The sequence below is a fragment of the Zootoca vivipara genome, chromosome 10, assembly GCF_963506605.1.
Source record: "Zootoca vivipara chromosome 10, rZooViv1.1, whole genome shotgun sequence".
NCBI classification, from domain to species: Eukaryota; Metazoa; Chordata; class Lepidosauria; order Squamata; family Lacertidae; genus Zootoca; species Zootoca vivipara.
In genome coordinates this window covers 51,272,420-51,298,892 of record NC_083285.1, presented here as the reverse complement: position 1 = coordinate 51,298,892, position 26,473 = coordinate 51,272,420, and the positions used below count along the sequence as shown (strand labels likewise).

At 44.6% G+C, this 26,473-nt stretch overlaps 1 protein-coding gene across 1 annotated transcript in view; it reads right to left on the bottom strand.

Moving 5' to 3' along the window:
* TMEM178B (transmembrane protein 178B) overlaps positions 1-26,473 on the bottom strand; it is a 274,665-nt gene that overhangs the window by 211,548 nt on the left and 36,644 nt on the right. Inside the window, exon 2 of the mRNA XM_035128070.2 lies at positions 8,288-8,401. Within this exon, the coding sequence (XP_034983961.1) occupies positions 8,288-8,401 (114 nt within the window). The remainder of the gene's footprint in view (positions 1-8,287; positions 8,402-26,473) is intronic.

Here is a 26,473-nt window from a genome sequence, read left to right as displayed (position 1 = left end):
CCCAAGGTGACCCAGCAGCTGCATGTGAAAGAGCAGAGACGTGAACCCGGTTCACCAGATTATGAGTCCACAGCTCTTAACCACTACACCACACTGGCTCTCAACAAGGTTTTAGTATGCCCTCCCCCATCGACCGAGGCTGAATGGACGTTATTTGAAATGATTCCTGGACTGCTGTTGGAGGAATGTAGTGTGGGTGGGGAAGAATGAACTGCTGCCGAACAGCTGTGGTAAAGAGGCTGAATTTGAGAAAAAAGCTTGCTGTAAACTGTGTACTGAGGAAGAACTCCAGAGCAGAATTTTAATGGGGGGAATTTGGATATGCTTTCACAGTTATGTATGGCTGCAGCTCGTACACTAGTCAGTAAACGGCGGAAGGAATGGAGTGTGACCTTGTACCATCCCTTGTACCATCCCGATAAACACTGCAAAGAACTGAACAATGGAAGATAGTAATTAACTCTCCCAGCACACCAGGTCTGGAACAACAATGTATATGAAGGACTACATGCGTGAAATGGATTCCTTATTTACAAGATGTAACGGAGGTGCTGTTTGTAAGGTGAAAAAAAGTGGCCAGATGGTGATTTGGGAATTACATGAAGCAACAATGCCCTACATTAAAATCTTGGATCTATTTTTAAAGTTATGCATTGTGCGTAAGGATTACAAAGACAAGAGGAAACACCAGGGAAGTCTATCATGCTGAGGGAAGCAGTAACCAGCTAAAAATTAATGAGACCAAGATGAAGACAAGAGGAAGTTTATGGAAGGAGAGGATAAGTTTACTTGTGTGATATGTTTATTGTATATATGAGTTGTTTTATTTTACTTTTTGATCTAATTATGAGTAAACGGATTAGACCGGAAAGTCTAGTGAACTTTTGTATTAGATATTATTTGGTTTTTTATCATTATTTGTAAATAAGGATTTATAATGATTTGTATGATTTGTTTATATTTTGAGTTGTTTTGATTTGTTTTGATTTGTTTTTTTGATTTGAATTCCAATAAAGTTTATTTTTAAAAAAGTGGCCAGCTGGAAGAATGGTTTAACGGCAAATGAAGGATGTCAACTGGACTCCAAATAAGAAATGATGCGGCTAAACAAGGAAATGATGGTGATCATATGTTTAAAACAGGAGTGGGAAACCTGTTTTTATGAAATTGTATTAAAATTGTATTAAAATTAAATGGTTTGATTTGATTTGATTTGATTTGATTTGATTTGATTTGATTTGATTTGTTAGCAGGCCAGAGGAAGCTCTGTTGCTGCAGAGGTGACAGGAACAATTTGATTCCTATCTCATATCCAGCTGAACCAATCTCCGCCTCGCTCGAGGAAAGAAAGCAATCAGGATGGCAATTCAGAGAAGAGCTACGACACTGGACGAAGGAGCCGAGATGTTTTGAAAGAGAAGGGGTGTTTGTGATAAGCAAGAGCCGAGAGGTGATGAAATGCCCGTTGCTGTTCCTCCCACCAGCACTTTCCCTGCATAACCATGAGTTCAGGACAGAAACATCAAGAATACTGTCAAGAAATGGACCTTAAGGCTTTGATTTCCATGCCACACAGCCAGGATAGTTGGAGGAACTCACTCTATGGCTTTTCCTCACCCCAGATTTATCCCACATTCTAGGAGAGGAAATTCTGGTGACTGGTGGGTGTGAGGCTTCATCTCCAGTCAAAGAATATGACCCTTTGGCTGGAAAAGGTTCCTGACTCCTGGTTTAAGGGATGTAAGACTTTAATAAAGCAACCACCACTTCCGATTGCCAAAGTTGAGACCCTACCTGCCCACAGACTGTCTCACTGGAGTGGTGCATGCTCTAGTTATCTACCACTTGGACTACTGCAATGCACTCTACGCAGGGTTACCTTTGAAGTTGACCTGAAAACTACAACTAATCCAGAATGCAGCAGCTAGATTGGTGACTGGGAGTAGCAGCCGAGACCATATAGCACCAGTCCTGAAAGACCTACAATGGCTCCCAGTACGTTTCTGAGCACAATTCAAAGTGTTGGTGCTGACCTTTAAAGCCCTAAACAGCCTCGGTCCAGTAAAGCTGAAGGAGTGTCTCCACCCCCATTGTTCAGCCCGGACACTGAGGTCCAGCTCCAAGGGCATTCTGGTGGTTCCCTCACTGCAAGAAATGAGGTTACTGGGAACCAGGCAGAGGGCCTTCTTGGTAGCGGTGCCTGCCCTGTGGAACATCCTCCCATCAGATGTCAAGAAAATAAACAGCTATGTGACCTTTAGAAGACATCTGAAGGCAGTCTTGTTTAGGGCAGTTTTTAATGTTTGATGTTTTACCGTGTTTTTCATATTCTGCTGTAAGCTTCCCAGAGTGGCTGGGTGGGGAAACCCAGCCAGATGGGCAGGGCATAAATATTATTATTATTATTATTATTATTATTATTATTATTATTATTAAAGTCAACTAGGGGTAGTTTCAGGATAGGCCCATGTAGACTAAGCCAACCCACCACTTTTCCATGAGAGGCCCAAGAGCTATCAATGGCTACTAGCCATGATGATTATGCTCTTCCTGCACATGGTGCCTCTGAATAGCAGTTGCTTGGGGTCGTAGGTGGGAAGAGGGCTAATACACTCAAGTCCTGCATGAAGGTTTACCAAAGGCATCTGCTCAGCCTTTATGGGAACAGGATGCAGGACACACTGGACACACTGGAGAGCCAGTGTGGTGTAGTGGTTAAGAGCGGTAGACTCATAATCTGGGGAACCGGGTTCGCTTCCCCGCTCCTCCACATGCAGCTGCTGGGTGACCTTGGGCTAGTCACACTTCTTTGAAGCCTCTCAGCCCCACTCACCTCACAGAGTGTTTGTTGTGGGGGAGGAAGGAAAAGGAGATTGTTAGCCACTTTGAGACTCCTTCGGGTAGTGATAAAGCGAGATATCAAATCCAAACTACTACTACTCCTCCCCTTCTTCTTCTTCTTCTTCTTCTTCTTCTTCTTCTTCTTCTTCTTCTTCTTCTTCTTCTTCTTCTTCTTCTTTCTTCTTCTAAACAGGCAACTGGTCTGAACAAGCATGCTCAACTTATGTTCATATGTACCGATCACATTTTTCAGTCTGCCTCCTCCCATTGGGAAATGTCTTCTCTGTTGCCTTGGGCTGTTCTTCCTGGCTCCTTCAGGCAACGTTTATTCCCCATCCCGTCATCAAAACTTAAGGCATTTCGAGCCTGCTCTGCGAGGAGCAGGTTTTGGACATGGAGATTTGGACATGGAGATTTGGCACCCCACTGTGCTCAGCTGCTTGTTTGCTTTTTGAAAAATTGATGTCAGGTACTATACTTGTGAAAAATTCAGAAATAACAACTTGGGAGGTTGGGGTGGGGTGGGGAGGGGAGTGTTTACAGTTTTTTTTGCCAAACGTGATTTTTTTCCCAACACTGTTTAGCTGCACTGTAATTATCATTTGGGGGGGAATTTATGTGGCAGTAAGGGCTAAAGTGACGAACAATATACTGATTATATTTACAGCAGTGGGAGGGTTGGTGGGGTGGAAGTTCTTACCTGACCTCCCAGCAGGTGGGTCATTGCTGTTTACTGGGAGGGGGAGGGCATGGCAAGAAGAACAGTGTAGTGCAAGCAGAGCCAGCAGGAGTGCTGGATGGGCTCCACTGATGCATTTGCAGCAAACCAAATTCACCCTCCCCTCCGCTTCCTGGTAAGCAGCAACAATTCACCTGCCAGGAGGTCAGGGAGGGACCTCCAGCCCCCCACGGCATCTGGGGCTGATTATTTGTTAATGTAAGCACCTGGTAGGCAAAGCTTGCCAACACATCTTTTCAATAAGACTAAAAGAGACAGGATACATTTCAGTTTCGTTTTGCAAACTGCGGGTCCTCCTTTGCTGTGAGCTGCGGAATCAGATCCGGCTATTTCATGATTCTCACCAGCCAGGAGGGTGCCAGTCCCTGTTCGGGGAGGAAGAAACCAGGAGCGCTGGTTCACATGTAGCACTAAGCCAGCCGTGTGCTCTTTCCTACAAGCAGACAACGCGCAGGCGGATGCAGGAGAGGAGCGAAGAGGGGACTTCTAAGCAGCCTGCACCAATGTGATGCCCATTTGTATTAAACTGTGGTTTAATGTTACTTGCCAGCCAACTCACTGAGACATTCTTCTGAGTAAACATGCTTAGGATCGTTGTAGTGAGAAAACGCAGCCTATACCATGCTGCACGGCTGTAATCCTATGCATGTTCAGGCTATGTACACATTACTAGCTTAAAACAGTGTTTTTACTGTGTTTCAAGTTGAATTTGCATAGTGTTGTATGGTGTTTGAATGGTTTGGTTTTCTCATGCCTGCACTGACTCCCAGCTCTGTGCCCCCCCCCTCCCGCTCTAAGCAGACACATCACAGAGTTGAAGTAAACTTCTCCTTATCACTTCTAGGTTCTCCTTTCACACACACACACACACACACACACACAGAGAGAGAGAGAGAGAGAGAGAGAGAGAGAGAGAGAGAGAGAGAGAGAGAGAGAGAGAGAGAGAGAGAGAGCTTCCCAGCATTGTCACTTTTTGAAAAGCAATCTATAATTTATTCTGGCTCTCAGTGGCTGGTGCAACTGATGCATGCTTGCCCAAGGAGGGAGAGGAGTGTGGTTAGTAAGAAAAGTGTGGAGACGGGAGAGGGGGCTGCTAGTGTGTTCTGGGCTCTGAATTGCTCAGACTATCTTGATTCTTTACCACTTTGCTGCACTCTCGGCTCCCTTCCCCTCCATGGCTCCTACCTGGAGATAGTTCACAGCTTTATTTCTCTCAGTGATGGCACTTTAAATAATCAAAGTGAGTGTGAAGAACAGGTCCTTCTCGCTCGCAGAGACTGATAAGCAGAGATGAGCATGGATCCCCCCCTCTCTCTCCATGCAATATCATGCCCTTGGGAGGATAGGAGGAGTTAACTTTTCCTTATTTTCCATTAGTTACGTCCAAGTTGGCAATAAACTGACAGGGTAGAGAACAAATGCATTGCAAAGAGTACACCAATGGTGAGCATCCAACCATAGCTGCCAAGTTTTCCCTTTTCTCACGAGGAAGCCTATTCAGCATAAGGGAATTTCCCTTTAAAAAAGGGATAACTTGGCAGCTATGCATCCAACCCACTTGTGCGTTTTTCAGCAGAAGCAGGGGGAGGGTGATTTTGCAATGCAAATTGTGATATCTACATCTCATTGAATATTTGATTCACTTTACATATTTCTTTGCTTTTAAAATTATCTGCTTCAGTCAGCAATCTAATGAACACCAAAACAATGACAACAGGCACTTAATGCCTGTCTGCCCTCTTGTCTCCTTGCATTGATAACTCCAGGAACTGGTCTGCTTTCCATCAGAGTTACTACAGGGAGTTGACATACATGCGCACATATCACATGTTGAAAGCATTATATAGGGATAGCAGGAGGAAGCCGGCTAGGCAATGCCCACATAATCACAGCCCTCTACCAGCCATGTATTAGGTGGGCTTGTGAAAGCGTCCTCAATGCATAGCTTGCCCAGGTGTCGGGCTCTTTTACACAAGGTTGAATTCTAATTGAGCCACAATCCCCCTCTTACATGGATACATTCCTATACATGTTGTGCCCTTTGCTAAGGATACTGACCATACAACTAGATGGCAAGTGGGACTTGCCAATACAATCCCTCCCCTGTGTTTTTAGTGTATGACTGCAGCTGTGCATCTGGGGAAAGTTTTCATCTTGAAGCAAGTCTACGAAATTGTGCTTCACTCTAAGCTTTAGAAAAGCAACTCCTGATTAGCCTGGGATGAGGAAGACCATACAGACCAGCTTTCTGAAACCTGGTGCACCTCCAATTGTTTTTATTCCCACCAGCCCCAACTAGCATGGCCAATAGTCAGGGATGGTGGGAGTTGTAGTCCAAACCATTTGGAGGGCAGCAAGGTGAGGAAGTCAGGGACATGGGTGGCGCTGGGGGTTAAACCACAGAGCCTAGGGCTTGCTGATCAGAAGGTTGGTGGTTCAAATCCCCGCGACGGGGTGAGCTCCCATTGCTCGGTCCCAGCTCCTGCCAGCCTAGCAGTTTGAAAGCACATCAAAGTGCAAGTGGTTCACCAGAAGCGGCTTTGTCATGCTGGCCACATGACCTGGAAGCTGTACGCCGGCTTCCTTGGCCAATAAAGCGAGATGAGCGCCGCAACCCCAGAGCTGGTCATGACTGGACCTAATGGTCAGGGGTCCCTTTACCTTTACCTTTAAGGTGAGGAAGACTGGTGTGTGTGGGGGGTGGGGGGGACTACAACTCCCATCATCCCTGACCATCAGCAATAATGGTAGGGAATGATGAGAGTTAGGGTCCCAGCAACATCTGGAAGAGTTCTTATTCCTGATTTGGAATAGGTTTATTGCAATGATTTCATTTGTTTATGAAAACTTTCTCCAGGCTCTATCGTGTCCCTGTGAGAAGGAGAAAGCACCAGCTTTTAAAACAAAACAAAACCACGGAGCACTTATTTCCTCAATAAGCAGGTGGTGGTACCTTCAGCTTTTGTGTTTGCACTTCCACTGTGTCTGTCTTCTTGCTCTTACAAGGATGGCCTGGCTGTGGCTTCTTGCATCTATTCAATCCTACTGGGACTTTGGCATCAGTAGCCTTGCTTTTCAAAAACTGCTTTCTGATACTGTGGAGCCACGAGAAAACAGGCTTCTTGACTCTGACATGAAATGCCCTCCTCTCATTCCCCCACCCCGAGTGCCACAAGGGGGGGAAAGTAATCTCTAATGGCAGCCATGTATCTCAAGGCGACTCTTTCCCTGTCATGGTCACTTGCTTCAGAGGTTGTTTGGTGCCCATTGGCTGTAGAGGCAACCAGATAGGCTTCTGGTGGCCTTCTTTGCATTGCCCCAGGCAAGGAGATGGGAAGAGCTGGCTTGAGTAGCAGGGTGGGCAAGACTTAAGAGGAAAGGCCTTTGGCTTGATGAGCATTGGATGGAGCAACCAAGGTGATACTCCTGCTCAGGATGTCAATTCTGAACTAGGAATGGATGAATCTGTCAATTTAGGCTTTTCTCTGGTTCTCACATTAACAGTTCACCCCATTTGTGCAGCAGCCTGGGATTTATTTCTTTTAAGTCTGCATGAAAATCCATACAGATTTCTGTGCATATTTCTCTTAATATAAAAACAAATTGTATACAATCTATGCATTTTGTCAAGCAATTTCCCTATTAATATTAATTATATTGGATTTATTGTTGTTGTTGTTTATATACCACCTTTCGTTCTGAAGATGTTCAGGATGGCGAACAACATAATTACAAGAACAGGACTGGACACAATAATTTAAAACTTTTTTTAGAAAACAGCACAGTATAATATTACAGCACAATAATAATGTTGGTAGGACCCAGGGCAAAGAAATCATGATCCAAAAGTGCAGGCAGGATGCAAGGGGAATTTTTGTATGCTATTATTACTATTGTTCTTATTTAATTTTGCAAAGTTAAAAAGACTTTACACTTTTCCCCTGCTTACATGCATTGTTGAATGTATTTGGAAAAGTGTGTCACAGCATCTGGAAAAGGGCACATTTCAAGTAATAGCTGTGTTTTGGTTTGTGTATTGGATCACGAAGTGCAAATCAGGCAAGCACTTATCAAACTGCAAACCAAATTTATTTATCCCCATCCTGAGTATGAGCAGCCGTATCCAAACACAACTCATAATTGGAAGGTCCCTTGCCTGGGAGCGCTCAGAAAGCAGTGGGCGCAAAGATAGGACCCAATATCCAATCCTTGCTACTTGGCAACTTCTGCTGAATAACCAGGGTCAAAGGGACTGTTCACAAGTTGGAATTTCAACATGCCCCCCCCCAAAGACCCTGAACCCCACAACCCTATTCAACATGAGCTCAGCAACATATAGCAACTTGAGCAAATTAATGGCTATGTACATAGCTCTGATGGTTCTCTTTTATACAATAGCCTATAAATTCCACTGTCTGCAATAGCATCAGTATCACAACTGTTAACATGCTGAAGTTCTGATTGAATTAGACATCCCAGGACTGGTTCTGTTCATAACTTCCAAATGTAATTCAATAGCCACCAACGCACGGTTATGCTGTGTCACCAACCATATTCCTTCCTGCTGTAGCATCCCCAGCACAGGCAAGCAAACAACAGAGTAGCAAGAAGCCCAACTTACTGTCCCTTTTACCCCCTTGGAGACGGGAAGCAATGCCTGCTGGCTACCCAAAAACACTGAGAAAAAGAAGGAGACCAGAGACTTACGCAAGGCATGCCACTCATCCTGGCGGATGGTCTTCGTAATGTTGTAGGTGAGGTTCTTGGGAATTGTTGCTGAGGAGTAGTGGTACTTGATGTATGAACACTGGTCAATTGCTCCTGGGAAAGGCAAGAAGAAGGCAATGTTTGTTATGCAAGAAGAGAGTCTTATTCCATTCCAGCAGCATTGCACAATTCAGCATGATAGACCCACACCGGCAGGAGGATTGCTTAACAACAACAACAAGCCTAGAGAAACAGTCAGGATGTTGCAGGAAGCCTCGTTCACTATTGTTCTTGAATCATTGGGAGGGGAAAGAAGGTCCCTATGAGCCCAGTTAATACACTGAAAAGTGGAAGGGGCTGACTAGTGGGAAAGTGTGTGAACACCCTGAAAGTAATGGGATAAATTCAGTGCGAACACTCATCAGTGTGTAACCTCCCCACAAACCAAGGTTCAGTTAATACCAGATGTAATCTAAATTCCATCCATGGTTGTAGTCCAGATTTATTTTAGAGGGGCAGGCTTTGTGTTAGAGGGGCAGAAGCAAGATATCTGCAATGCAATTGGTCAGTTAGTTAAGTGTTTCTATTTATTTACTTGACTTAGGCTGCCCCTCCTCGCACCCCCCTGGCTACTCCCATGACTCCGTCTGATATTTGTTCATGGAAATCAGGATGGTCAGCAAACAGGTTGTCTGGAGAAGCTCATACTGCAATAGTACAATCGTATTATTTGCCACGGCTTTCTCTTAGTGAACCCTGAACGTTGTAGTTTCCAGATCCCTCGACATCCTGGCCAAGCTCCTCTGAACACAGCCCAATTTGTCAATGCCCTTCTTAAAAGGTGTTGCTGAGCAATGCACTCCAGAGGCAGCCCTTATCCGGGGCAGACTAGAGTAGAACTGCTTCTTTAATCTGGACACGATTCTGTTATCCTATTTGGTATCCAACAGGCTAGGTCTTTTCTACCACTTCGCCTTTATCAAAATGAGCCTTTTGAGCCATGTTAGGTCATTAAACTGCACTTGGCATGAACACACCACAAAAGTGGAGGGTGACTAAATCATTATGCAACCAAATTGCTAGTTACAACAGAGGCGGGTTTGCATCTTCCCAAGTTACCGGAGGTGTTCCATTGTTTGCTTTCCTTCCATGTTTCTAACATTCTGCCTTTGACAGCAATTAGATTAGACAAAGCCAAATATTATAGGGGGGAAAGCAAAATATTTACATATGTACACGTCTGCCCTGACAGCGTGATGGGCTCCGGCATGTGCCTTCGCCATCTGGGCACCAAATGCACACCCAGAACGAAAGTTTCCAACTAAGAACCATACTTAAAAAAAAGAAAGCCATTGTGATCCTTTTTAAAGTGCCCCAATTGCCTCCTTCTGTGCGTTTTATAAAAGATTGTTATCCCAGCCTGAAAGACACAAAAAAACCTAACCTCCCATCATACCTACTTCTGTTACAGGTATGGGATGAAGGTTTTGGCAGAAAGTTGTAAAACGCTTATTGGTCTGGAATTAAACTTTACACTATTATATACCTGCCCAGCATAAGCTCTCCTCTAGAGAGCCAGCAAAGTACACAAACCCACAGATGCAGAAAAAGAAGAGGAAAAGAAGACATGAGTGATGGCAATGATCTTATTCATAGCTACCTCCACCTACCTGCCATCATGCTGACAACCAGTCCAGGGCATAGCACTGTCTGCCAGCTTCCTCCTCCTAAATCTCAGTGTTACCTTTGCGGAACTCAACAAGGGGGAGGAGTCAAAACTAGAATCAGTTGGCTCTGCCTGCCATTGACTCTGCCTGCCATTGGCTTGGCTCCACCTACTGTTGACCTTCCTGCCTTCTTCCCTTCTGGTCCCAAGGGGCACCCAACATCAATGGTGCAGTGGAAATCAAAGCATTTGTTCACAGTGCAAACTACACATGGCATTTTTCAGGTGCATTCACAAAGCCTCCTGTTGCTGCCATAATCACCTCCAAAACAGTCTTCCCTTTCATGTGTTCAGACAGAGCTATTCATAGCGGATAATAAATTCAGTTGCTTTTCTTTGTTCTTTTACAAATGCACCATTTGAGCTGAACTGATGATAATTTAAAATACGAGCAAATTTCAGCCTGCAGCTTGTTTCGGAAGGCGTATCACCGCATCTTGCGCTTTTGCCCACATTTGTTTTCAGTGAGAAGATGGTTTTAATCTCTTGTAGTTTTGCTTCATTTCCTGGAGTGGTAAGTTTCAAGTGGAACGTACAGGGTGGTGGTATCAACCAACTTTTACTCAGGGCAGGCCCCTTGACATCAAGGGACCTAGCTTAGTCGTGCCCATTCATTCCAGTGGGCCTGTGCTGAATAAAACTTAGTTGAATACCACCCACAGTCAGATCCGTTCCCAAGTTTGAAAGGCAGTGCCTCTATCTCTTCCTTTGGCTGTGGAAGGACAACTGTGAGCTCATCATTCTCTAGTAGTAATTCAGTGCTTGGGTGCCTTTAGAGCTGGGATATTTATCATTCCCTCCAACTGCTACATTTATCCAGCTGCATACATCTGGTGCAATGTTACTTGTAATCCTCTTGCTAAAATTTAACCCTCTGTAGGTCCTGATATAGTGAGATGGCTGTTGCTCGTAGTGGGTCAGGATCTGGCTAGGGCTTGAGTGTCGAGGATAGCGAGGCAAAGCTTACAGTAATCACTGTCTGAAGGGTAATGATTGTTGGAAGGTCATGATCAAGGGCGCCAGCTTGAATAAAATATTGGGGGGCTTGAGTAAGCCTCTGCCCACATAATCAATCACAAGACACGGTGCATCCACCCCATTTGACTGGCAATGCCTATCAACTTGGGGGACAGCCCCCTCAAATATTTTAATGGGGGAGGGCAAAGGAACCTTGGCCCCTAGAAGTTGGCTCCTGATAGTTAAGGAGGCTGAAAGCTGTTAGGAGACCCCTATTTCTACAATTCCCACAGATCCCTAGGAAAAGGGGTTGATTGTTAAACCTGACTGAGAATTGTCACTCAATGAAAGAAATAGAGGTATCCTAACAACTCTCAGCCCCCTTAAACAAACTACACTTCCCAAGATTCCTTGGGGAGGTTACAAAACAGCTACAAAATAATTCTCAAAGTAGCATGCAGCCTCCACTACTGTTCATGCTGCTGGAAGTCAGGCATAGCCAGGGCACACTGGGCTCTCTGGAAAGTGAGTGATGCTCATGGATTGGGACCCCAGCGGAGTGGGGGGCGGAGGGAGAGAGAGAATCTGTCTCCAGCTCACTAACCCTACTTTCTGGAAAAAGTAGAAATCAAAGATGTGTCTACAAAAGAACTGTAGGGACCCAAGGAAGCCTGATGGCCCATAAAGTCTGAAGGTGACATATTGGTGCATCTTCTCACCCCTGAACTGGGGAGTGTGGAGTGTGCCTTAAAAATCTGCCTTCGGACAATCCTGACCCTTCACTTTGCCTCCTTAACCCTGAGGCACAACCCTTGGACAGATCCTGCCATACCACCAGCACTGGTCATCTCACTATATCAGGCCTTTCAATGTAGGGTTAAGGTTCAAACAGAGGGTTATGAGTAAGGTTGCACCAGATGCGCACAGCTGGGTAATTGTAGCAGCTGGTGGGAAAGATAAATATTCCAAATCTGAAGGCACCCAAGCACTGAATCACCACTAAAGAATGATGAGCTCACAGTTGCTCTTCCACGGCCAAAGGACAACACAGAGAGAGGCCCAAAAGGACAGTTATGAAACACACACAGCCTGGCTCTTAACCTTCTCCAGGCCAGGGTACAGTGGCAGAGAGGAGTTACAAGGTCCTTGTCCTTTGTTCAGTCTCCTTGTCTTATCTGTTTTTCATGGGTTATGAAGTTTAAAAGCCTGAACATTCTTTATTCCTGCTTGTTTGAGACAGAAATCAAATGATCAATAAAGAGTCACTGAGACATCAATTATTGGTAAAGACACGCTGATGATCTAGAAGCTGGTTAAATAAGCTTTTATTTCAGGGAAGAAGCCCTACATGGATCATTATGCTGTCCAATAAGGTGGAAAAGGAAGAGTGTAAGCAGGCACAGGACTCTCTCCCCAACAATATGAGCAATGGGTCAGAAAGTCACCTGGTCCCTGGGCCAAATCTCATCTTGGCCATGTATTAGCTAGATGGCTTTCAGCAAACCATACTCTCAGGCCTCCTGCTTGTAACAAAGCCAGTCTGGCACAATGGCTAGGATGCCCCACTAAGACCGGGGAAACCCAGGTTCAAATCCCCACAAGTTCAGGAATCTCACTGTCATAGCTGCCAAGTTTTCCCTTTTCTCGCAAGGAAGCCTATTCAGCATAAGGGAAAATCCCTTTAAAAAAGGGATAACTTGGCAGCTATGCACTCTGTGATCTTGAGCCAGTTGCACTCTCACAAGCCCAACCTACCTTATGGGCTGATGTGAGGATAAAAAGGGGAGGAGGAGAACCTGGTACACCGCTTTGTTCTTTTTGGAGGAAAGGTGGGATATAAATGTAATTAATAATATTACAGGCATGTCAAATGTATGCTGTCAACTTATCAGCTTTGGCAACAACATCATTGCATTGCCCGGGAAAATGGGTGGTGACAGGCAAGCCGACGCTTAGGAAGCTTTTATAAGCATTTGAGAAACTCAGGCTTTCACAAGAACACTGTTCCAAAGCCACAACCTTATTGGATCGGGGTGAATGAATGCTGATGTCTTTATTGTAGAATGTGCATTATCAAACTCGGCAATTAGGAATGCATCCCAAGCTTCTAATTGTCAGGTATCGTGGTGGCTGTGATCTGTAAACCAATTCAGCTGCAATACTTAAATTTAAGTCCACTTAGTCACATTGCCTTAATAGGCTAAACAAAAAAGCCCAACAACTTTAATCAGAGAAATAATAGCAGTCCTTTATATATCACTATTTGAGTGTTCAAAGAGAGTCACATAAATTGTCACATTCTTAGCCAGTGCGCCAGCAGCCTATCCTATTCTGTGCATGCTTGGGGTTCACAGGGGAAATGAAAGCAAGAAACAGGTCAGGCAAAAGTTCAGGTTCAGGACCCTGGTCAGCTCCCAGGTCTGCTCTCAGTGGCCCTGCAGGCTTAGTTTTGGAGTATGTTGTCTCAACAAGAGTATCTGGGACCTTATGGATGAGCCGGCAAGACCTATGCCAGGCATCCCCAAACTTCGGCCCTCCAGATGTTTGGGACTACAATTCCCATCTTCCCCGACCACTGGTCCTGTTAGTTAAGGATCATGGGAGCTGTAGGCCAAAACATCTGGAGGGCCGCAGTTTGGGGATGCCTGACCTATGCTGCTATTAGTGAGGACCCAGGGGGAGGTGATGAGCCCCTCACACACAGCAGAGCAGACTGTATTCTTCTGTATCTTCCTCATGGTGCAGCAAGGGATTTAGGAGTCCTGACACAGATTGGGTAGGTTGGTGGATCTGACCACCTTAGTTGTCCATTTTACGTTGCACGTGTAGGCGCAGCATTTCCTATTTGCTTGAACGTCTTACCTAGAGATGTTTTAGAAGTATTCCAAGCCCAGACCCATTAGAGATCCAGGATGAGCCACTGAGGGCGCCATCCATTTGTCCATTAAATGAATTTAGATTGGCACGTGGTAGGGTGGTCTTTAGGGTGGGTTTCCTGTTCTCTCCACCACTAGTCAAACTCTGTAGCAGAGAAGATGAACCTGTGGTTCTCTAGTTGCTGTTGGCCTCCAACTCCATCAACCCCAGCCAGCATGGCCAATGGTGAGGGCCACATTCCCTCGTGGGCAACCTTTTCAGGGGCCACATGCCAGTAGTCGATGGAGCCAGAAGCAAAAGTGAATGGCACAACAAGCATAAATTTTACCTTTGGACAGTAGCCTAGTTTCTGCATACACACTCGCATATCTTTCTTTAGTCTCCCTCCAGCCAAGCAAGAGACTCTGCAGAATAATCAAGCACATTCCACCCAGGCAAAAACACTCAAAGAAGGTGTGAAGTGAGGTAGGTGAGGGGTGCGTCCTAGAGAGAGAGGGTATGGCTGGAGAGGAACTTAACATCTAACTATAACATCTCAGCACTGCTCCGAGAAACACAACTATGAAATTTAAGCCTAGTTGCTTAAGAGCAATACTGTTCAAAGACATATTGAGTCAGAGGGCTCCCAGCTAGCTAATGATTGGCCCCTGTCCTCGTCACACCACAGTTCTAGCCATGCTTGTATGATCTGAGCAGTTGCTGTTCAAATCTTGAATGGCCTAAAGGACTACATTGTGGAAACCTTGCTGAAGCTCAGGAAGGTTTGGACTTGTCAGTGCCTGGAAAAGAACTCACTCTCAAGCGTTACTTATATTGCCTTGAGATACACAATGGATGGAAGGAAGGCTACAAACCACAATCAATAAACATTTGACTCTTCCATCCATATGGTTCATTCTTTGGTTGCTTGGTATGGGCTGTTGCACACATCACACAGCAACAAATGCAGAATTGCCATGGAGTTTATCTTCAAAAGGGATCTGCAACCAGTCCAAATCCGCTGGATTCCTCCATTTGCAATACCTCCTTGCCTTACAAGGTTGTTGCAATAATCACAAAATACATGTAGAAAGGTTTGAGCACTTGAAAGTGCTATCCAATAATGATAATGATGCTTTAGCTATACAGCTAAAATAAATGTACTGTGGAAAGTGGTCATAAGATCAGAAGTCCCAGGGAAGTCCTAATATGACCCCAAAGAGCTCAACATTTTTTATAAAAGTTCCAAAAGGGACATGTCAGTTTAGTGGAATGACCCAGTACTTTAAAAGCATCCTCCCCCCCTTAAAGTCAAACACATAGAAAAGCATCTTCACACTTTCCCAGTTCCCTGGGGCTTGACAATGGATAGCTCTGTGAAAACAGCTGTGATGGAAATAACAGTGGCGAAAGCCAATGAGTGATGCTCCTGCTGAAATCTCAAATAGCAACATTCAGGCTGAATACTAAAATTTCCAAACAAGCTGCCTTTTCCCTCCACTGACATCCAAAGAACAGCCTCCTTTCTCTAGAGTAGCCCCAGGATACATGTTTTGCTTCTCTTTGCTCAGACATACAAACGCACCAACCTGATACAATGTATTATGCCCCTCTTCCCCCTTTATCCCCATACTATCTCAGAGAGGGAAAGGCTTCAGACATGACTGTGATAGTGCATAAATAAATCCTATGGCAGGCTGATCTCCCTAACATAAAATGGAACCTAGGCAAAAAAGAAGTGAGGCGTTATCTACCCCTTCCAGTTTGGTGTCACCATGCTAATTTGATGAGCATCCCCTCAATTCCTTCATCCAAGTTGTTTATAAAGATGTTGAACAACAATGAGCCCAAGACTGATGCCTGTAGCAGCCCACTTGTCACTTTTTTCAGGATGTCAAGGAACCATTAGTGAGCACTCTTTGGGTTTCGGTCAGTCAACCAGCTACAAATCTGCCTCATCCAGTCCTCATTTTACCAGCTTTTCCACCAGAATATCATGGGGAACTTTGTCCAAAGTCTTACTGAAATCAAGATACACTATGTCCACAGCATTCCCTTCATCCACCAAGCTTGTAACTCTATAAAAAAATGAAATGAGATTCATCTGGCATGACTTGTTTTTGAGAAACCCATGCTGGGTCTTAGTAATCACAGCATCCTTTTCTGACTGTTGAATTTTCTGTTCTAGGACTTTTCCTGCTATTGATGTCAAGCTCACTGGTCAGAAGTTACCTGGGACTTCTTTTTCCCTCTTTTTGAAGATGGGGACATCCACCCCACTTCCAGTCTTCAGGGACCTCACCTGTTTTCCAAGAATTCTCAAAGATTATAGGCAGAGGCTCTGATATTACATCCACAAGCTCTGCCTTCCTCAAAGGAATAAAGTCGTGGTGGGCGGCAAAATGGAGGCAGAGGGAGGCTGGCAAAGCACTTGAAAGGCGTGAAGAGTCAATTCATGGGAACGAAGGAAGCAGTGAGAAAACGGGAAAATAAAAGCGAGCACATGAAACAGAAGAAGAGTGGGAGTTGTTGGTTCATACAAAAGGCAAGTAGATGATGTCTAAAATGTTCATTTGGGTTTTTAATTGTATTTGTATTGCTTTGTTTATTTCTTATTGCATTTTATTGTGTTGAAATTTGAATTTTGTACATTTTTAAATAAAAACAACAACAACAACCACTTAGCATCTAGCACAGCTTTACCATTACAACTGGCAGAAAAAGCATTAAATTTTCTGACAAGACCCTTAGCTGTATTCAAGTAGCCCCGTGAGGGGGGGGGAGGTGTTGGAACCACTGCTCCACACTTTCTGTATTGTATACAGATTACAATGACATTGTAATTGCTGTTTTTTTAATAATGCAAAGCATCCTCCCTGCACCTGAAAACCCTGATAATGCAGAAGTCCCGTTTGCATGGAGAATTCTTACCTGCTGCTGTTGTTTTGTAATTCCTATCAATGTGTTTTGATTTATAAGCCACATAGAGGTCTTTTTTTTTAATTAAGGAAAAACAATACAGTGGTACCTCGGTTTACAAACACAATTGGTTCCGGACGTCTGTACTTAACCTGAAGCGAACTTTCCCATTGAAAGTAATGGAAAGTGGATTAATCCGTTCCAGACGGGTCTGCAGAGTACTTAAACTGAAGCGTACTTAACCCAAAGTATGAGTATAATTGGTTCTGGAAGTCTGTACTTAACCTGAAGCGTACTTAACCTGAAGCGAACTTTCCCATTGAAAGTCATGGAAAGTGGATTAATCCGTTCCAGACGGGTCCGCAGAGTACTCAACCTGAAGCGTACTTAACCCGAGGTGTAATTGGTTCCGGAAGTCCGTACTTAACCTGAAGCGTGCTTAGCCTGAAGCGAACTTTCCTATTGAAAGTAATGGAAAGTGGATTAATCTGTTCCAGACGGGTCCGTGGAGTACTTAAACTGAAAATACTCAAACCAAGGCGTACTTAAACTGAGGTATGACTGTATCAAAAATGCCCAGTATGTAAGTAATTATTGAACAGGGCTTTGGAGCAGATATGATGGAGATTTAAAAACAAACAAACCACAAACCACTGGTATTGTACTTTAGAGTGATAACAGTACTTCATGCTATCACAGTAATCTTCACAACAACTCTGTAATGTAGACTAGCATTCAACTCCCTATTTTGGGGGACTGCAGCAGAGAAATTGTGACTTAGCTCAGACTGCTTAACAGCTAAAGAAAAACTGAACTGAGGACATTCTAATTTGTCACATAGGGTTTTGTTTTTTTACCTCTGTATAATCCTAGCTCTTGATGTTTATAATGGCAGGAGGAGGAGGAGGAGGAGGAGGAGGAGGAGGAGGAGGAGGAGGAGGAGGAATACTGAAGGTGGGCAAAGGATTGCTCTCTAGGTTTTTGTTGCACGGTTGTTGAAATACTCAAGAGTACTGAACATCCAACACAATGCTTGAACAAACCTTTGAAATCCTTTGCGTAATTTTACCAATATCTTCTCCCTCCACCCTGAGCAAAGCCTACAATTTGCAAATTCAGCTCTTTTAATAAAAGACGGTCTTGTGTATAATGCACAGGAAGGCATAAAGACTGAGGGGCTCATAGACAAAGTTATTCAACACTGGAGAGAACTAAACATATATATATGCTTAAGTATGGTCTGTCTATAAAGGGGCATTTTTTTTAAAAAAAAAAGTATACAAGTGTTAGTTACCTATTTTTATTCCCAACCCCCCAATTCCTTTGATATAATGGCATAATCGGTGGAGAACCCCTCTGGCACAAGCCTTATTAACATGGCTGGGAGTTGAACGTGAAATTATCTCCCCGGGAGGAGCTTTCAGAGAGTGTGAGCCTGCAGGTCAGCTCTTCATAATTTATTAGATTAAAAAGAAGAAACCTCAGCAATATGAAACCCCAATGAGTTTCTAATAGCTGTTCCAATACGAATGAGTGAGCAAACAGCACAGGAAGGGAAGGCAGAGAGGGCAATCCCTTGATACTCCGTAACGAGCAGAAAGAAATGTCCGGGATAGATTCTTCCTGTCTTTGAGCAGAGGGGGAAAGGGGGACAAGTAGGCAGTGATAAACTCTCAAAGAGCTGGGAATATTGTCGGTACTGTTGTTGTATTGCACTGTACTACAATACTGTAATGGACTAGGACCTAGGAGACCAGAGTTCAAATCCCCACTCGGCTATGAAGCTCAGTGGGTGATCTTAAATCAATCATGGTCCCTCAGCCTAATCTACACCGCAGGGTTGCTGTGTGGGTAAAACGGAGAAGGGAGAATCATGTACACTACCTTGAGCTCCTTGGAGGAAAGGTGGGATTTGGATGTAATAAATAAATATTTCATGTTGCGTGCTGGTTTTCAAGGTAAAAAGAAAATGTGGACAGATTGTTTCCAGACTTCTGAGATTTGGCCAAGCCTGATTTGGCACCACCAGCTTTCTATATTCTATTTTGGTGCCTCTTTCTCCTATGTTCCTGCTCCTTTCGCTGTGGTTTCTGGCTTCATTGCTACTTGATGTTATTGGCTTTTTAATTCTGTGAACACCTCCATGAACCCTTCATCAGCCAATCACAAGCAGTGTGACGACATTGTCCCAGAACAGTGGTGCAGACAAATGTCTTCATCATATAATGGCATTTGTGAACATGAGAAAAGTTTTTTTTTAATAGGGGGGATAAAAGAAGGTTTTTAAAAATTGATGGTGTTTTCAGTAAGTGACAAAAAGGCAGAAACCATGTAGAGCAGTTTCAACACAGCTGTATCTTCCTTTGACCAACCTGAGTGCCTGTAAAGGTCATTAAAAACTGTTCAGCTTATCCACAGAGACTGTACAGTACTTTGAGGTTTTTGAAGGCATGTTGCTATTGGAATGCAAGTGCTGATTTTAAAATATTCATGCCTAAGTGATTAATTCCTGATTAGCTTTTCCTGAGGATGTGGGCTCTTTTTTGTATGCTCTTCTGAATATGCAATATACCTTTTTATATATAATAAACACCAGCTTTCATTCTTCATGCTTACTTATTTGCCATCAAAAACGCCAGTACAGTCATAATGGTATGCGTGGCAGATTACTGATGATGAATTATGAAAGATTAACCATTGGGGTACTTCAGCACTGGACAGCTCCTCAATACATGCCAATGCTGGCTAATAGAAAACTTTCTATATGCTCACATTTCATTGGGATAATATGCTGTTCAATTACACTGATGTGGTGCCACTGATATTACCATGGTTACTCCAGATCATATGGTCAGTAAATGTTATCATGCCTTCCTTTTAATAAATGGCACTAAGAAACTGTGCATACATTTATCATGTGCAATCATGTACATTACAAAATATACCCTCCAGCACAGAATGCCATTGTTTTTTCCTACATTATCCTGAGACTACCCATCTTAAAAAAGCAAGTTTTTAAATGGGGTGCAGCCTTCATTTCATGAAGAGAGGCATTCATAACTTCTACAGGCAACGGTCCCAGTCTCTCCTGCTGGCTGCAATATGTTCGCAGGAGACAAGAGAAAGAGTGGCTGGCCAAATATACTGCCAGGATCCTGGGGTTACAGCAACACATAGTGACCCAAGCAAATATGGCATGCATCTGCTGTAGATGCTTCTGTTTCAGACTTAGCTTCAGCAGAAGAATATAAGTTGTAGTGGTTGTGAATGGTTTCATCCACCAAATGCCTGTGAATATTGCAAGGGGCCTGTGGTACCACAACATCTGAGCATGGAAAGCCAGGCTGAATAGGTCCCCTCCTGTCTTATAATGGGTCTACAGAACAGCATTGCACAGACACAACAGTGAAGGACAAAGGACATTTTAGCACCAGCACTGCCACATCAAATGTATTCAAGATGATTTGAGATGGTCAGTTAGATCCATCATAAGGATTGAGGTTGAATCCTGACAAGACGGAAGTACTGTTTCTGGGGGACAGGGAGCGGGTGGGTGTGGGGGATTCACTGGTCCTGAATGGGGTAACTGTGCCCCTGAAGGACCAGGTGCGCAGCCTGGGAGTCATTCTGGACTCACAGCTGTCCATGGAGGCACAGGTCAATTCTGTGTCCAGGGCGGCTGTCTACCAGCTCCATCTGGTACGCAGGCTGATACCCTACCTGCCCGCAGATTGTCTCACCAGAGTACTACATGCTCTGGTTATCTCCTGCTTGGACTACTGCAATGTGCTCTACGTGGGGCTACCCTTGAAGGTGACCCGGAAACTGCAATTAATCCAGAATGCGGCAGCCAGACTGGTGACTAGGAGCGGCCGCCGGGACCACATAACACCGGTCCTGAGAGATCTACATTGGCTCCCAGTACGTTTCCGAGCACAGTTCAAAGTGTTGGTGCTTACCTTTAAAGCCCTAAATGGCCTCGGTCCAGTATACCTGAAGGAGTATCTCCACCCCCATCGTTCAGCCCAGACACTGAGGTCCAGCACCGAGGGCCTTCTGGCGGTTCCCTCACTGCGAGAAGCAAAGCTACAGGGAACCAGGCAGAGGGCCTTCTCGGGAGTGGCACCCACCCTGTGGAACCCCTCCCATCAGAGGTAAGAGAGATAAACAACTACCTGACATTTAGACAATACCTAAAGGCAGCCCTGTTTAGGGAAGCTTTTAATCTGTGATATTTTAATGTATTTTAATGTGTGTTGGAAGCAACCCAGAGTGGCGGGGGGGAACCAGCCAGATGGGTGGGGTATAAATAATAATAATAATATATTATTATTATTATTATTCCACCTTTTCTGTTCTTGCTTTAATGTCCATTATTCTCCGTAAGCAAACTGCCAGAGAAGGATGCATATATGATGGCAGTGGAGTCCCCCTCACCCAAGGTGTTTTTCTCAGCTTTAAATCATTCATACTTTGACTTCTGCCACTACCCAAGGCCCCAATGGCAAGGAAGTGACCAACATGGCCTCATCCATTGGCCAGTGAAAGAGAAGCTGTTCCACTGCTTGCTTTTCTCTTCTTTTCCCTTTCCATTCCCTTTTTCTTTTGTGTCATGTCTACTTGATTGCAAGCCTATTTGCGGGGCCTGTCTTATATTTTAATGTATGTTCAGTGCTTAGGAAGTGTTAGATGTGGAGGAGGACGAGAAAACAACCAGATGTATGTTGAGAAGGTGCCACAGAGTGACTATATCAATGGCCTGTGTCAACAATTTCAAAAGCTGACAGGCCATTGACAGGAAAGTTAATGATGCTGAAAGACAATTCCTCAGGCGAATTCTCAAAACCAATCAAAAGCATAATGCCTAGGACAAAACAGTTGATCTGATCTTCCACTCCCCTAGAAATTAAGGGTCTTTGGGCACTGGGCATCCAAGCACTGACAATATATAGATTGCTTGATTCTAGGCTGGTGCAAAATAAATGTCATACGGCAGAAGCTTCCTTTTCTCCCTACTAGGTATTTCCCCTTTGTCATACCCAGTGCTTTTTTTTCTCTGAGGGTACTCAAAGGTATGCAGTACCAGCACTATTTTTTCCTAGAAGAAAAACACTGGTCGTACCAATCTATAACAATACAGGCTTGTCTTCTAGATTCTAGGAATGGTGAAACATTTATCAAGTAGTTAGAACATAAGGAAATCATGTAGCATTGACTATATCAGCTTTCTTTTCATAAACACAGTTTATGCTTTTATGACTTTCCAAAGAAAATTAGCAAGAAAATGAATCCACAATGAAAGAAAATGAATTTTTGGGGTGGGGATGAATGAATGAATCAAGGGCTATAAATTGCCATTGAAATGAGTTTCCTTCTAAGCTCTGTCAGTGCTGCTAAACTAATGTCCTTAGTGGAAGGCAGAGAGGTTTGTTTTATGAGCAAGTGATATGAATCAACATGAACAATCACATGGGTTGTTTTGTCTTAAGGGTGGAGGGTGTTATTTTTAAGATGCTGGGGGAAAGCAGCAATCTATCGGTCTCTCCTTCTCCCTCCCTCCCTGCCCACCTCCATTTTCCATTTCCATCTGCTATTATAAATAGTCCCCTTCTGGAGCAGAACAGCTCTCATTTCCCAGTTAGAAATCCTGCAGTTTTCCACCAAAACAGAAAAATAAACGCTCAAGCCCCTATCCAACTGCCACTGAGCAAGACAGTTCAAGATTCGAGATGGCAGAAATGTTGCACAGCAAAAGTATGGCTGAGTAATTTTCAGGGGGATGGATGCAACTTGTCCAGCTCGCTTTCCCTATGGCACTTTGGCGCAAAATCAAAATCTCATTTCAAGGTGGCTGCATGCATCTCCCCACCTCCCCTATCTCTGGTATGTTCATGAGCAGTTCTTTCAGGTTATGAGTTCTTAAATGCTTTCTCTCGTCCAACTTCCCAGCCCTTCCCCTGTCTCCTAGTTTCTGTATTAGCTGGTTGCTTAATCTTTCTCTGTCTTGAGAGCAGCTTTAATATTCTGGTCCACAGTAGCAAAAAACACACATCTGGCAGCAGTGAGGCGGTCAGCTGGCAGGGACAACAGTGAATGAGCAACAGTGGAGAAAATGTAATCTTTAGCAATAAAAGGCACATGCAATCTGTAATCTCTGTCTCTCAGAAAATCCCTAGTTGAATGGGCCACTTTATCCAGTTACTGTGGGGGCTTCCATTTTGTTTTATTTTTAATCTGTGCTTCTTGTTATTCTTACATATATTGGTTGTGTGCATGCTGGATTTCTCAGTGGCATACAAAATCAGACCTTTGATCCATCGAGCCAAGTATTGTCTAGTCTCCTGAGTGGTAGGCTTTGCCTGGAGCACCATAGAGCAGCCGCCACCAGCCTGGAGTCCTCCAGATGTTCTGGAGTACAACATCCATCAGCTCTGTTCTTGTGTATTCACTCTACCTTTAGCTGCATAAGTGCCCTGAGTGCCTGTAGATCAGGCCTGCACAACTTCTGCGACCAACAAAGGTCAATGCAGTGAAGGGTTGCCAACTCTTGAAATAAAACATATGGGGACCTGGGCAGTGTCTGCAATGGTGCCTGTGGGGTCATAGACTAATGCTATATTAGTCTATGGCAGGGATGTCCAACAGGTCGATCACAATCAACTGGTAGATCCCCGTGATGTTTTGGTAGATCACGGTCAATCTCTGGCTCCCTTTCCTCTGTGTCAGTAAATCTGACTCCTGCCCTGCCCCCTCGCCCCGCCCTCCCCAAAAAAGCCTGCACCTTAACCCCCCTCCAAAAAACAGGGCTTTCCTCCCCCCAAAATAAGCTCAACAACTTTGAGCTGAAAAACGGGGGTAGATCACTGCCAGATTTTAATTCTGAAAGTAGATCACAGTCTCTTGGGAGTTGGGCACCCGTGGTCTATGGTGTGGTTTTTGTGTGTGTGTGTCTGCAAGATCATTTCTAGCCAGCAATAACACCCACACATAGTATCGACTGACGTTGAGTCTTAGAAGCTTTCAGTGCAAACAGAAGAGCTATTTATTCACTCAGGCTTTTGGCTGTGTCACTGTACTTTGCGACCAACTTTTTTGACTGTGTGCGTAGCTGGATCAACATGGCAAAATAAATGGCAAGGAACAGGGACCCTGAGTGCTTGGCATGCCTCAGTATGCAGTATGGGGGAAATGGAGAGCTGGCCTGTCTCCATACAAGTATACAGATCAACACACACCCCATCTAGCAATGCACAAGTGGCTAAAACCAAGTTGAAAACTACATACACTCTAGTTCTACATTCAAGGCGATTGAGTTCTATATGGGCCATTGGCAACCCAGGCTTAGATTGGACTAGAGCTACATATAATGCGAGTGAGAAAGGGTAAACTCACAATGCGGTGGCAGCCTGGGGCAACTAATCATGCAGGTTACAGAAGCAGCAGAACTCTCAGAAGCCCGGAGGCAGAGGGACTGCAATGCCTACACACACACACACACACACACACACTCCTCTTCCCTGTGCCTTGATGAGGATATTGGTCTCAGGAGTGAAGTACATGGAGCTGCTAAGCTGTTAGATTACTGGTCTATATGGCCCATCTCTGTATATTTATATTTATATTGTGTTTTAATATTTTGCTGCAAGCTGCTCAGAGTGGCTGGGGCAATCAATGCCAGTTAGAATAATAGTAATAGCAATCCATCTAGAATTGATTTATCAGCATCCCATGGAAGATTCGCCTTAAGCCCTGCTGCCTGGGATCCATTTAACCTGGTGCTGGAGCAGCAAGCTTTTTCCCATCACGGGCCACATTGCATTAGGGCAGGCATCCCCAAACTGCGGCCCTCCAGATGTTTTGGTCTACAACTCCCATGATCCCTAGCTAACAGGACCACTGGTCATGGATGATGGAAATTGTAGTCCAAAACACCTGGAGGGCCGAAGTTTGAGGATGCCTGCATTAGGGTAAACTCTTGGGGATTGCAGGCTAGTGGTGGGTGGGGCCAAAGCCACACATGCATAGAGAAGGGCTAGTCAGATGTCATTGGACTACAAGTCTCATCATTGGCCTTGATTGTTGGCCACACTGGCTGGGGCTGTTGGGAGTTGTCACCCAGCAACATCTGAAGGGCATCACATTGGCCAATCTTGATACAGACCTCAGAGCTACATAAGATTCCAGGGTCACAGGCTGTTGCCCCACCCACACCGGTTTCACTTGAGATCTCAGGGACTGAACCTGGGGGCTTCTGCCTGGCATTCCTGTGCTTTGAGCTCCCCCCTCCCTGCCTGGCTGGCTGGACCTAGATGGTGAAAGAAAACAATTGCGCAGAAGGAGCAGCGTTTGTGTATCTGCCTATGAAGCCTGGGAACGCTGTTCAAATTCCTTTGCCCAATAATGAATTGTAATCTCCTTTCCATTAAGGGTATGAAAACAGTTGCTCCAGGTTTGTACATCGGCATCAATTTAATGCATCGGGGTTTATTTCTTCTTCAAATGAATTTGTTTTCCCATCAATGGCAAAAGCTAGACAAATAATATAATACCACGAGAAGGGCAAAAGGGAGCTCCAGCACAGAGGGAAATTGAGATTTTTCTTGATCAGAGCTATGGTAAATTAGCCAGAATGAAAGCGAGGAAAGGGAGGGGAATGATTAGAAAAGGGAAGACGTGCAGAGCCAAACCTATTTACTTGGCATCTGAAAGTGCTTTGCAATGTGAAGGAACTCTCAAGTAGTGGGCAGGAGGTGTTTGTTCTGCAGGCTGCATGTGTTCATGCATGTGTTCATTCACTTATAAAGCTGTACAAGGTGTAGGAGAGAGCGAGGGATCTTTCTACGCCCAACAGCCACCTTACCCCAAAAGTAATCTCCCAGAGGCCGCATGCCACTGGTGGGCAGGGCCACACGCAAAAGTGGGTGGGACAACGGATATGACTCTGACCCTTTCTATACAGTAAGGTACATTCCAGGCATGCAAAAAATAATGATAACCAAAGGTTTCTACACAAAGACACTGCCATCTATGCAAGCAAGAAACATGATCACAGTTCAGGGACACATTTCGGCCAGGGAAAAGCACTCAAGGAAGTTGCAGACCAGGTGCCGAGGAGGACTCCAGCCTGGGAAAGCTCCTGAGCTCCAGAGAGAGGGCATTGGAAGGCTGCCATTTGGCTGTGGGTGATGGAAGTCCAACATCTGAAGGGTCACTGGTTTGCCACTCCTTTACCAGACCCTTGCAATTTCAGGCTGCAGAGCTCAGCTGGTAGGACATGAGACTCTTAATCTCAGAGTTGTGGGTTCGAGCCCCATGTTGGGCAGAAGATTCCTGCATGCATTGCAGGGGGTTGGACTAGATGGCCCTCGGAATCCCTTCCAACTCTACAATTCTATTATTTCAAATTGCAGGAATGAATCATTCTTCTATTTTAATGCATTCAGAGGAACAGAAGTGTGGTTAAATTCAGACACATTTGAGACCACTGAAGAAGGTATGTTGCTGCTCTGGTTCTTTCAACCAAGACTTCTCCCCAAACACACACACAGAGAGAGAGAGAGAGAGCGCCTGTGGACAAACCCACTTTCTCTTAACTATTGGGCTTGCTTTCAAGAATGACATATGGAAATTACGCACAGGCAGCATCCGTCGGTGCAATTAATGGACTTTTCTCTATAGTCTAACAGCAACATTTGGGAAACATATGGCTGACCTGGCAGAGACATGGC